General features: G+C 36.4%; 1 protein-coding gene across 2 annotated transcripts in view; it reads left to right on the plus strand.

The window, feature by feature from the left end:
* Nucleotides 1–13,443, plus strand: part of BTRC (beta-transducin repeat containing E3 ubiquitin protein ligase) — a 189,321-nt gene that overhangs the window by 151,043 nt on the left and 24,835 nt on the right. For both annotated transcript variants that reach the window (XM_004370049.2, XM_004370048.2), the window contains 4 exons: nucleotides 3,327–3,558; nucleotides 7,197–7,383; nucleotides 12,317–12,413; nucleotides 13,079–13,216. In XM_004370049.2, coding sequence (XP_004370106.1) covers nucleotides 3,327–3,558; nucleotides 7,197–7,383; nucleotides 12,317–12,413; nucleotides 13,079–13,216 — 654 coding nt within the window. The remainder of the gene's footprint in view (nucleotides 1–3,326; nucleotides 3,559–7,196; nucleotides 7,384–12,316; nucleotides 12,414–13,078; nucleotides 13,217–13,443) is intronic.

Below are 13,443 nucleotides of genomic sequence, written 5' to 3' on the forward strand. Positions count from 1 at the left end.
AAAAAAAAATAATAATAATAATTTAGTTTAGAGGTTTGGTGACTAAAATGCAGTACCAGCTAGAACAGTTGGTAAATTCGTGAATTCTCTGTTTGTACTTCTTTTCTAATAGTTATTTGTTTTTAGATCCCATTTATGATTTTATCATCAAAAGCATAAGAAAGTCTTGACTGAACTGTAGCTCCTGCTGTGGGGTGACCAAACTTGTGAAATTCTTAGGCAGTTTTATCTATTAATAGTCTGATAGCCACTAATCACATGACACACACATCCCCTTGATTATACAAACATCTGGTTTGTTTACAGTATAAATAGAATCATTTCATTAACTTGCTGATTGTTCTTCTCTGTTACTGGTATTTCTGGTCTTTAGCTAGAAAACAGTATTCTGGATAGCACCCAACTCAGGTCCATTTCCACCTTTTAAAAGACACAGGGCCAATATATAAAACATGATACAGTGGGAGGTTTTGGTTTGGGGCATGAAAAGTGGCATTTGGTCAAGCTTGAAAACCCATCTATTTGCTAGCTCTCTAAATCTTACTCCATATTTCATGACTTTTCTTTTTCTGAGATGCAAACAGTCTACACAAAAAAAACATTCCTGTAGTTCCCCAAGGTCTGTGTCCAATAAGGTTCTTATTATTCATTTTTAGTCTGTGTCATAGGTAACAGTGGCATTTATGCTAGAAAACACCCAACTCTGCACACCAGGGCTTGCTTTTTACCAGGTGTCAGCTCTTCCAGTGTAAATAGAATGGCTAATGCCATCCTTGAAAATATACTTTCAGCCATGTGTCAGGAACCATTTATAAAGAGCTCTGCATATAGGATTTGACATTTAGAAATAAGGCAAGCCTATGCATGAATAGCAGAAATTGATTATCCAAATTTGGTACAGTTTTTTGGTGTATTGCACATTCACTATGTCTGGCAGGAATAAGCTCTCTAGTTACACAGGTCTCCCCACCAAATCAGAGTTGCCTCAGGTAAATATACCAAAGATCCATCAGATTTCTTTGAAAAATATCCAGTCGTACCATTTTGTGGTTATCCTCTAAAGAAAATCATACTTCCTTCAGAGTAGCAAAAGTTTCAGTTAAATTTGTGAATCTTTTCCCAGTGTTCCTCAGCTTTGAACTTTGGTATCATCCTGACTCCTCCTTTTTTTCTCACATCCCATAGCCAATCTATCGGTAAATTCATTTGGCTCTGCCTTCAAAATATATACGGAAGCCCAACTTTTTTTTTTTTACCACCTCTCCAGCTATCACTATACTCCAGGAGATTGTTATCCCTTCCATGGACTACTGAAGTAGTCTTTAAATTGATCTTATTATTTCCATTCATATCCCCTACAGTCGATTCTCTGCACAGCAGTGATCCTTTGAAAAGGTAAGTCAGATCACATCACCCCCATGCTCCTAAGTGCTTCGCCATGTGGCCTGTAGCCGCATAGCTTCTCATCTTCCAGGCCTCTCTCCCAAGCAGCCTAGCCTGAATTTTTTACATGGTGGCTCAAGGCTCCAAGAAGGGTAAGCAGAAGCTGCCTGGGCTTATAAGTCCCAGAATGTCACTTTATCCACATTCGGTTACGAGTCAAAGTCTGCAGTCACAGGGTAGGACATAAACTCCACCTCTTGATGAGAGGAACAGTGTATGTGTACAGAGAGGGCTGGAATTGCTTGGGGCTTCCTTTGGAGATTAGCTACCACTACCTAAATGATGATCTGGCTCTGATCACTTCTCTAAGTATTTCTCCTTGCTCACTCTTTTCCAGCCATACCTGGCCTTCTTGTTGTTCCTTGAACATGCCAGGCACATGCCACTTAGGACATTTGTTCTTGAAATTCCCATTGCATAGACCATTCTTCCCCAAAATAACAACTCAGGTCCATTTCCACCTTTTCCCTCATTTGTTCCCTCATTTCTTTCATGTCTCAGTTAAAATGTCATCTCTTTCGAGAAGCCACCTCTGACCCCTCAGATATAAGTAATTGTATTAGGATTTATATTTGTTTTTGTTGTATAACAAATTACCACAAACTTAATAGCTTAAAAACAGCATCCGTTTATTAGCTCACAGTTCTGTAGGTGGAAGTCTGGCCCAGCATGGCTGGGTTTTCTCTGCTCAGGGTATTGCAAGGCTGAAATCAAGGCTTACTTCTCATCTGAAGACTCTTGGGGAAAAAAATCCTCTTCTCAGCTCATTCTTGTTGGCAGAATTCACTTCCTTGCAGTTGGAGAACCGAGGTCCCTGTTTCTTTGCAGGTTATCAGCTGGGGGGCTGCTCTCAGGCAACCACATTCCTTGCCACATGGCCTCCTTCCTCTTCTGCAGCCAGTCAGAGTAAACTCTCCGGCCTTTAAAAGGTTCATGGGATTAGGTGGAGACCCACCAGGGTAATTTCCCTATTTTAAGGTCAGCTGATTTCGGAACTTAATTACATCTGCAAAATCTTTCACAGCGGTATCTACATTAGTGTTTGTTTGAATAACAGAGAGAAAGTGTGTGTACACCAGGGGCCAGAAATTTTGGGGAACCATGTTAGAATTTGGCCTACCACAGCTACACACTTCTTTCCTGTCCTCTTATCTCGCTTTATTTTTTTTCATAGCACTGTCTACATTATATTTTCTATTTATATTTTTAACTTGCCTCCCCCACTAGATTATAAATTGTTCACTGTTATATTCCTAGCACTTAAAACAGTGTTTGGCACATTGTAGATGCTCAATAAATATTTATTGAATGAATGAATCAATAAAAAAGACTTTATAACATAATTTTGATAACAGTAGAGATGGCATTTTTTTGCAAGGAAAAGGGTGGATTGGGCATGAGTGTTATTTAAGCTTTATTATCAAAAGCACCAGAGTCTCAAAATATTCATTGGCCTTTCTTTGCTTAGAGGATTTTTTATTTTACTATTTAAAAATGAATTGTGAGCAAGTAATTGTGTAATGTCTATTAACTAGTATATACAAGAAAAAGGAAAATCAGCTTTTTGACTTGCTGGTAATAATAACTTAACATGCTTTCAGCTTTCGGTTTTCATCTGTATATCTCCAAATAATAAGAATTTCTTCCTGAGAACTTCTGGAAATGAATGCTTAGTCTTCTGACAGTATACCTAATTTACTAACCTATTATGGTATTTCTGTGGTTTTCCATGTAATTGCGATTCACAAATGTAGAATTACTAATAGAGTAACATAGTGGACTCCATCATATAGACAAAACAGCGTGTCAGACCAGAAAATTATACATTTCCTTCATTTCAATACTTATTGTTGTATATTTCTTTTAATCCCTCCCTTCTACAGACAAAACTTGCCAATGGCACTTCCAGTATGATTGTGCCCAAGCAACGGAAACTCTCAGCAAGCTATGAGAAGGAAAAGGAACTGTGTGTCAAATATTTCGAACAGTGGTCAGAGTCTGATCAAGTAGAATTTGTGGAACATCTTATATCCCAAATGTGTCATTACCAACATGGGCATATAAACTCATATCTTAAACCTATGTTGCAGAGGGATTTCATAACTGCTCTGCCAGGTATGTCTACAGGTATTTGTAAACCACTAACTTTCTTGGAAGATTTCCTGCAACGTAACTGTACTAGATCTTCAGCTATACATCTCTCTTCTTAAAAGTCTTTATTGGCTTGATTTTTACAAATTGAACCTATCATACCATCTTGGTGTATAAATAAAAAAAAAAAAATCAAACTCTGGAAATAAAGACTGTCTCATGCCTATCTAGTCACCGCTATTTTTACCCACACATAGGCCCAAATAAAATGTCTTTTCAGGCAATATCTGGCTTAAGGCATATCTTTTATAGTATGTCTTAGTTTCAAGATATGTTAATTATGTACTTAGATTTGGATTCTTATGGGAATTTATCAAAGGGTTGAATAAGAAACACTTTTAATTTTAGAAAGAAAAGTATGGCAGGAGTCTTTTTGTGACCTTAAATATTTAAATTCCAGGCTTTATTATCTCACTGTGCTCAGTAACCAAATAGCTATTGTAAACTAAATAAATATATAGATTATGAGACTTAAAAATACTTTTTTTTTTTTGAAGGGTGCTGTGGTTGTTTTGCTCAGTGGTGATCTAGGAGATTACAAAGGCGTCAGTATTTGGGGGAAATGCTATCTTAGGAAGCTATCAGATTCTCATCTGTGTTAAAAGCTTATTTTAAAAGAAAATATAGTACAGAGATGAGTGAATCTTAACCAAAATATATCTTTTTATGTATTTTTGTTTCCTGATTATAGAAGTTACATCATAAGAAATTGAGAAAATACTGAAAAGTAGTTCTTAAAATTTTTTAAAATAAAATTAAATTTACTCAGAACCTCACCATTCAGAGAGAACCGCTAATGTGCTGTTCATATTTTGCCATATAACCCAATTTTTTTCCTAAGTGTGTGTATTTTCCCCTAAAGCTGTGATCATAACATGTAATAAATTTTTTCTTAATATGTTCTCCTAATGTATTTTCCTAAGTGTTTGTTCTTCTAAAACATAATTTTTAATTGTTGCCTAGTATTCTTTAAAATGATCGAAGCACATATTTATCTAATCCCTTTATTGAACACTTAGATAGTTTCAGATTGTTTTCCTATTATAAACTGTGCTATGGTAGACATTCTTATACATTAATCTTTTGGGCATTCTGGGAAAAAAAAATACCAGAAGTAGAATGATTATATTAAAGAGTATGAACATTTTTAAGGCTATTAATACATACTACCAAACTATTCTCTAAGAATATACTGACTTGTATCCTTACCAGGGGGCTCTGGTGGTGCAGTGGCTAAGAGCTCAGCTGTTAACTGAAAGATTGGCTGTTCAAATCTACTGGCCGCTCCTTGGAAACCCTATGGAGCAGTTCTACTCTGTCCTATAGGGTTGCTGCGAGCTGGAATTGACTCACAGCAACAGGTGTTTTTTTTTTTTTTTCTTTTTAATCATCACAAAAACTTCGTATTACTAATCTGTTTAATTTTTACCAGCTATATCTTTTTAAATTTTTTAAACTTAGAACTTAAATTCCCTTTAAAACAAAAGAAATGCCTATTTATGGTTTAGAAATAGCCATTTTAAAGCTGGATTTGTACCTATACCTTTTTTTAAAATTAATTTTTGTCCTCTTTTCACTCATTGGATTTTGTTTTAGCCATAGGCAAACTGTTTTCTTTGTGCGAACAGTCTGTGTGTGTATCATTACTGTGCTCTCCCCCAGTCACTGAGACATGCTGCTATCTCAAGCTTATACCACTAAAAATTGAATAGGAGTTGACTCAGCTTGTATATCCTTTGCCTAATACTGATTCCTAGTGTGTATCTAGGAGCCGTGGTGGTGCAGTGGTTAAGAGCTCGGCTGCTAAACAAAAGGTCAGCAGTTCAAATCTATCAGCTGCTTCTTGGAAACCCTGTGGGGCAGTTCTTTTCTGTCCTGTAGGGTTGCTATGAGTCAGAACCAACTCGATGGCACCAAACAACATAACAACAGCAGTGTGTATCTGGTGACCACTCTGTAAAGTATTAAGACATCAGCCTAATGCTTTACAGCCATTTTAATTTATAAACCTATACCATCTGGTTACGTTTAGTAAACCACACTACTTAAAAAAAAAGAGCCTATAATCCTTTAATGTAAGGGGTTTGTTTGGCATGTTAGGTGAAATTACTTCCAAAGACTTATTATCAGTACATACTGAAGAATCAGGAGCAATTTGATGACAGCAATTAAAAACACAAAAATGCATTATGGAAACTTTTCTGATGATATAGATAGTTTCAATATAAAGATGCAAAAATTGTATCATCACCGTATTTTGTGTGAAAAACTAATTATTATATCTTTAATTGGCTTATAGTCATGTTCCTTTAATAAGAATTAGGTGATGGATGCCTCCATCTGCTTATGCTTAAATATGAGCATGTGATGCTAGCCAAACAAGATCCATTTAATGCTTTCTTTCCCTAGTCTGCTGAAAAAAATGTGACTGATATCTATACAATTTCCATAATTAGACTAATGTTTAAGCACTTTTGGATTGTTACTAATGGTGTCCAAGTGTGTCTTTGCATGATCCAGGGGAAAGGCATAAAATGAAATGTGGTATTGTCTTTCCTGTTAAGTTTGTGCCTACGGGAGTCAGAGTATGAAGGAATCCTTCCGAACTATTTAAGTCTTTAGAAAACCTCTGATATGTACCTGTAAAGGGAAATAACTTTGAATGTTTCTGTCTCACTTGTGAATTAGAACAACAGCCAAAAGAGTTTATCAGTGCAACCACCGTATTTTATAGGATCTATTCCTCAGAGTCCTCAGTACAGGTTTGGGTAGTAGAGAATTTTAATTGGAAACCCCATTCAGTTTGCACAGCCCAAGACTTACCCTCCACTGTTTCCCTTTGTGCAGACTACAAAATATTCTCTGAAATGCTAACCAGATTATTTACTGGTCTGAGATTTTTTTCATTTTTGGTCAACTGTCATTTAGGTTTTATAGCAGCAGCTATTCTCAAATATAATTTTTTAAACATATGAAATTAAACTCATCCTTGAACATAAACCTCTCTCTCTATCTTTCCTCTCCATATGTTCCTATACCAGTCTGTAGTTCCTTCTTCTCTCCTTACTTCTTCATGCCCAAAATTCTGTAACCTAGCACATTCTGACTTAGTGCTTCTCCCCCAGTACATTTAAAGGATATTTCTTTTACTGAACAGCTTTGAAACTGCAGCAGTAATAGAAACAGAATGAGAAATGGATGTAATATCGAGATTTGGGGGGGCCTGAATCACAGAGTTTGAGATGCCGTCCATAGAACATCCCCTCGTGCTGAAGTCCATATAGATAGATGTGAATTGTTTTCTGGAACCCTTTTTATTTTTAATGTCTTGGGGGGTTTGCTGGTTGTTAGCTTTAACTTCCTTATCTAAAGGAAGATGGAAAATACTGTTCATTTCTGTAACCTTATGGAAAAATTACTGACACTCATTTTACCCAAGTCTCTGTTTGAAAAAGAAGCTGGACCACACTAGGAACAATGATGAGCCTTTGTAGTAGAACAAATGCTATTCTGTTTTAAAGACGCTTTTGTAAAAATCATTCACTACTCTCTCTCTTCTTTTTCCTTTGCCTATTCCCTTCACCTCTTCTCCCCTCTGAAAGCTCGAGGTTTGGATCACATTGCTGAGAACATTCTGTCATACCTGGATGCCAAATCACTATGTGCTGCTGAACTTGTGTGCAAGGAATGGTACCGAGTGACATCTGATGGCATGTTATGGAAGAAGCTCATTGAGAGAATGGTCAGGACGGATTCTCTATGGAGAGGCCTGGCAGAACGAAGAGGATGGTGAGCCTTTTAACTTCCTCACTATTACAGAGCTGCAGGACCTGGTCATTCAGAGTCATTGGAAGATTATTGGGAAGCAGTGAGGCCACTTACCAATGGATACAATGATTTTGCTGGTTTATAACAAAAAAAAAAAAAAAAATTAAAGGAGAATAGTTTTTTGTGTACTCAGCAATTTTTCTTCTGACCAGTCACTCATAAAATGACAATGTTGTGTTAATATTGCTTTGTAAAAAATAATGGAAAACTGGCCTGCCCACCTGCTTAAAACATTCTGTTCTCTGGGCAGAAATTGGTATCTTGGAAAACGGCTGATGAGCAATTTATAAGGCGTGCAGGTTACTTTGAATCATATAGAAACCATCAGATCCAGCGTCCTCCTAAAATAACCCAGGACAAATGATTCTTCTCTCCTTCAGAAGATGTCTTGCCATTAGCCCACACCCCTGGTGTTTGATCACCTTTGTAAGCAAAGAGTTAGGTTTTATGCCCAACTAGCATAAGGACTGTAGTCATCAGAAAGAGTAAAAAAATGTAATTTAGTAAAAATCATTGTTTCTTCTTAAGGCTTGTATTTTCTTGAGATTTTACTGCTTAATCCTGAATTCTTTAAAGCATTAATATAGTTAGCAGCCTAAGAGACTTCACCAGTTAATGTTTTTGTTTTCTTAACATGATACCATTTCATTAGAACTTCTGGAAGATGTCTTCTATGTATAATTTTCTTTCAGAGGATGTTTCTAGAATGTCACTATAAGGAAGCCAGGTATGAATTTTTCATAAATAAAATAAAGATGACATACTACGTAAGTATTTTAGTTGATAGTAACAATGATACAGGAATAAGTATGTTCTATGATATCCTTCCAAATTTCATCCAGATTAATGTTATCAATTGTTTATCTTGGATCACAAGGAAATACAAAATGGTTAGGAAGACGCAATGCTTTAAAAAGATAGATACTCCTATGGATCAGCTTTCCTTAGCAATTTTCATAAAAATACCATATTTTTATGCAGATAACATGCACGTTATACATTTTTGCCAACCACGCAACCCCCTCACGCATTACTTTCCTAAGTGCACTGTGCACATTATATGTGTGTGCGCATTATTTATGTGGGTGCATTGTTTGCGAAAGAATACAGTGTAGTTGGCGCCTTTTCTTTTTTTGTGTGCTTTGGAAATTCATTAAACCCATTGCTGTTTAGTCAGTTCCAACTCATAGTAACCCTATAGGACAGAGTAGAACTGCCCAATATGGTCTCCAAGATTGTAAATCTTTATGGAAGCAGACTGCCACATGTCTCCTGTGGAGCAGCTGGTGGGTTTCAACCACCGACCTTTCGGTTAGCAGCCAAGTGCTTAACCACTGTGCCACCAGGGCTCCTAAATAAATATAATGACCCTTAAATATCATGCCAAATATATCAGAGATTTCTGTCATTCTGCTTATTAGGGAGCCTTAAAATTTTATCTCAAATTTAATTAAAAGGAACAAAATACCATACAGTTCTTTGGCTAAATAAAAATCACATAAATAAATGAATATTGTTATTTGTTTCCCAGGTATGGTTTTCTTTTCTCACTATGGTTGAAAAATAGAAACCTTATTTTTTATAACTCACTTCATGTTTTCACAGTGTAAAAAAGCAATTAAGTATATAGTTTTATGACTTTCAGAGTTCATGATTTAGCTAAGAATGCCAGGACCATCCTTAGAAATAAGAGCAAACAGTTGCTTACATGGGAAAATTTCAGGCAGCTGGGAATATTCCTCCACCCCTCAGAAAGAAAAGAAAAGAAAATTAAAAAAAAAAAAAAAAAAACTCTAAATAACTCCTGACCTGAAATTTCAGTTATAGAGATTTATTCCCATCCCCACTGGGATAAAGGCTTTGTTCCCTGTTACAACACACTTTGTTCCCATTTGGACTATAAATGACAGTAAACCTTTACCAGACATTGGGAGTTCACTAAATCCTTCTTTGAAGGCAGGTTTTAATGGGAGCAGAAAGGGAAAACAGGAAGTAAGCGGGCAGTTCTTGACAGATGGAGGTGAAAATGCCAAAAGTAAACATAGGCTCCACAATTTTGCTTAGGTTGGTACTAACTAAACAGCAAGATCTGTTATTTTAGCTACAAAGAAAATATAAGATCATTGAAAAGATGACTTTTTGGCCTTTTAAAAGCGTATATGAAGGTGTAGCTGAGAAATAATGCGGGATCCAGCACTAATTATTACTCTTGCCCCTATCTCTTCAAACACAGAAACCCATTCTAGCACTTTTGAGTATTCTTCAGAGTTCAGCCTATATTCCGCTGTCTTTGACCACATTTATCCTCTTAATGTCATGTAGCCCCATGTAATTACAAATATTTGTCTATCCCATGAAGACCTTCTCCAGTATCTCCTTTTCTTGTTGCTGTTTTGATTTTTACATGTTGCCTTTCTTCTTGTGTTAGTTGTCTTCCTTTTTTTAAATTTTAATCTATGAGCAGTTTCTTCTTTTAAGTTGTGTTACTAAGCCTAATATGTCAATAAAATCTTTGTGTGTTAGCTTTCCCCATATGCTGTCTTTGAAAATTTCCTCCAACCAAAAATACAGAAGTAAATACACTTTTCTAGTAAAGCTTTGGGTCTCTAAGACTTAATTCTACTTTGCTGTTGTATTTTGCTTCTAGATGGATTTGATAGTCTGCCCCTAGGACACAAACTTTGTCATTTTCTCTCGTGAATAATACTGAATACACTGTCTCTGCTCAGTAATGGTAACTCTTAAAAGTATAATAAAAGACCACTTGGGAAAAGTCTGTTTTCTTAATCAGCACATCACATTTTATGATAACATTCTGAGTTTAATATTTAGCATTTATCATACACCCACACTCTCACAGGTACTAGGCATTTCGCATAGAACTGGTCCCTGTTGTCAGAGAGCTTCCATTGGAAAAGATTTTGACTTACAACTTAGACCAAAAAGCCAGTTTTCAACACCTAGCTACCCTTCTTTGTAGCACCTTTGATTTGAAGAAATTCAGATACTTAAGCAAGGCATGGTAAATTTTAGTGGGGTAAAAAACAAAATTGGAGTTCATAGGAGTCCTCCTTAGGCTGTAGAGATAATACCAATGTATGTGAAGAAAATCCTGGAGTACCTGTATACAATTGCCAGAGATGAAAAGGTAGACCGAGGAATGGTGGGTGTTGAGAGACAATAAAGTGGTTAAGAGTGGGGCTCTGGAGTCAGACCTAGATTCACATCCCAGGTCAGATATGTGTTAGCTATGCAAACTTGGGCAAGTTACTTAACCTCCCTGACATTTGATTTCTTTATCTGCAAAATGTAAATAATGATTCCTAGCTCATTAAAGGGTGTTAGGGTTGAAATTATTATAATTATCATCCAGATTTAGAATCCTTCAAAATCTATGTGAATACTTGTTTATGTGCAGGTATTTATAGAATAAGAATGTACCTTTAAACCTGACTTATTTCATAAATGAGTCCCGTTTGTACTTTTCTTTACGTTGGTACATCATTTTTCTTGCTCCTGTTAGTCCCTTTTTAAAAACTATATTATTTTTGTTTCTTCCCTGTAATTTCCCTTTTTGTATTAACGTAGAAGTTAGAACAATCTACCTTCCTTACAGGAAATTTTCTCAACTAATTTTCGAGGTGTATAATAGGGAAAGGGCAAGGGAGAAGCGTTCTTGGAGACACCAAACAATTAATTATATTGTAGTAGACTATAGAGGGAGGAGTGGATGACTGGCCTAGAGAAAACATGATTTCTCTGGTGCCAGGATTACACTCAGAGGCATTTCTGCCTTTCTCCACTTTGCAAGGCACGGTGCCAGTGAGAACAGCAGTTAGTACACGCATAGTGGGGTTTACTAGCTTCCACACCGTGTCTGGTGGGTTCTTAACTTCAGAATGAGGAATTAAATTTTTTACCCAGCAGGTAGTGATCACCACTTACTGAATTTTTTTGTAGCAAAGATCTAGCATGGGATATGAGTATTCCAGAGATGTGCTGTCATAAGGAAGGGGAAGCTAACAAATGTTCCTCACTGGAATCAAGGAAAGGTAGTAAAATGCAGGTCTGTGTGTGCATAGCCAGGGACACACCTGTGAAAGTCAATTTCATGCCTTAGACTTGACAGCAACAGTGCTCTTAGGCGTTTCTTTTCATCTTCTGCCCTACCTGATGCTGGACACTCCTGTGATCCCTTTGTTTTTTGTTGAAATGAACCAAATTGCTCCTTTTAAAGCATAGCTACTCTGATCACTAGCAGCCTGGGTGCCTCAGCAGCCAATATATCTTACCCACACAAATAGAGACCTAGAAAAAGTGTTTTCCACGACATGGGCGTTTCTGCTGCCCATGATGCTAGGCTCCACTGACACTGGCACAGCTTTACTCAGTGAGGAAAAGTCTATGGTTTATTTGCTAGTTCAAAGGTAGTAGTTATGGCATTACTAACAGAATTTTCAAAAGATAAGGCCAATGAAATGTTTCTACACAGAGGTCTAATAGACCAATATATGAAATCTGGTTACACATAATCAGTTTATCTGTTGATATTACAATATTTTTTAAGGCCTGATATTCTGCTTTCTGGAATCAGACTCTGTTTTCTTGAATCAGAAAAACCTGGTGTTCCTAAAAACCATATGGTAAGTAGTACAGTTATTTTGATGTTCTACGTGGAAATAATCATGTTTTACCAAAAAAAAAAAAATCAGTGTTGGCTGAGTTCCTTAGATCCCAGAAAGTTACTTTTTGACACGAGACTCCTTAATTCACACCTCTCCAGGCCTAGTTATGGAGATTGTATGGAATAGTAACTGAAAACACTTTAAAGAAGGTACTCCTTGTAAATGTGTAATAATATTATTTTCATTGGGAAATATTTGTTGTTTTTTAGGGGACAGTATTTATTCAAAAATAAACCTCCGGATGGGACTGCTCCTCCCAACTCATTTTATAGAGCACTTTATCCTAAAATTATACGAGACATTGAGGTAAGAATCTGTGTATGTTTGGGTATTTGCCAAATGCTAGAGAGTCATCAGCATTCTTCAGTAACAGTATTGTTACACTAAATCCACTTAGAGTTTATTGATGTGGGTTAAAAAATCAATTTCCTAAAAAGTGAATAGGGTAGATAAAATCTAGTAAATTGCCAGGCAAATTTTTTAAGTTTTAAAAAATTGTTCACTAACAGGTAAATAGATGGGAGAAAGAAAGAATATATGACATCATCATAAAATAGCAGTGAGACTGCTAAAGTTACAGTTATAAGCTGATATTCAGATATCTTCACTCTTCATGAAAGTTCACTGGTAGAAATGGCCATCATATTTTTAGGAAGAACACTGAGCATATAACCTCACATGGTTCATAGCTTGCCTTCTGTTGGTAACAAATCTCTTTCCACAAAGTATATTATTTCTTGAATGAGTTACATGCAGGAGAGTTCTAGAAACTATATCTTTAATCACGTTGCAAATGGAAAAATGTTTTATAAATTTAGGTAGTGGCTTTTTAGTTTAAGTTCTGTATGTCCTTTAGAGTGAAGCATTGGACATTTGTCACAGCTTACCATCCTGATAACAACTGGAAGAAATGTAAGAGTTTGGTTCTGGTTCTTTCCTAATTACTGTCTCTTTACCGTCCTTCTTCTCAGACAATAGAATCTAATTGGAGATGTGGAAGACATAGTTTACAGAGAATCCATTGCCGAAGTGAAACAAGCAAAGGAGTTTACTGTTTACAGTATGATGATCAGAAGATTGTAAGCGGCCTTCGAGACAACACAATCAAGGTGAGACCTCTTCAGTCGTGAGAGGATTGCTTGGGGGCAAGGGTGACCGCATTCATAAAGGATTCCAACGCATAAACTCTAAGCATTATTTCCGGAAAGTAAGTGATAATTTTAGTCATTTCCACTCCCAAAGCAAATCATTTCCTTAAAGGACATATCTGCTTCCCCCAGAAGAGCATACAGATGGTTGGTCCCAGGGTTAAATTCTCTTCTTGAAGTGCACCAAA

This window comes from Trichechus manatus, unplaced genomic scaffold, assembly GCF_000243295.1.
Source record: "Trichechus manatus latirostris isolate Lorelei unplaced genomic scaffold, TriManLat1.0 scaffold00007, whole genome shotgun sequence".
NCBI lineage: Eukaryota > Metazoa > Chordata > Mammalia > Sirenia > Trichechidae > Trichechus > Trichechus manatus.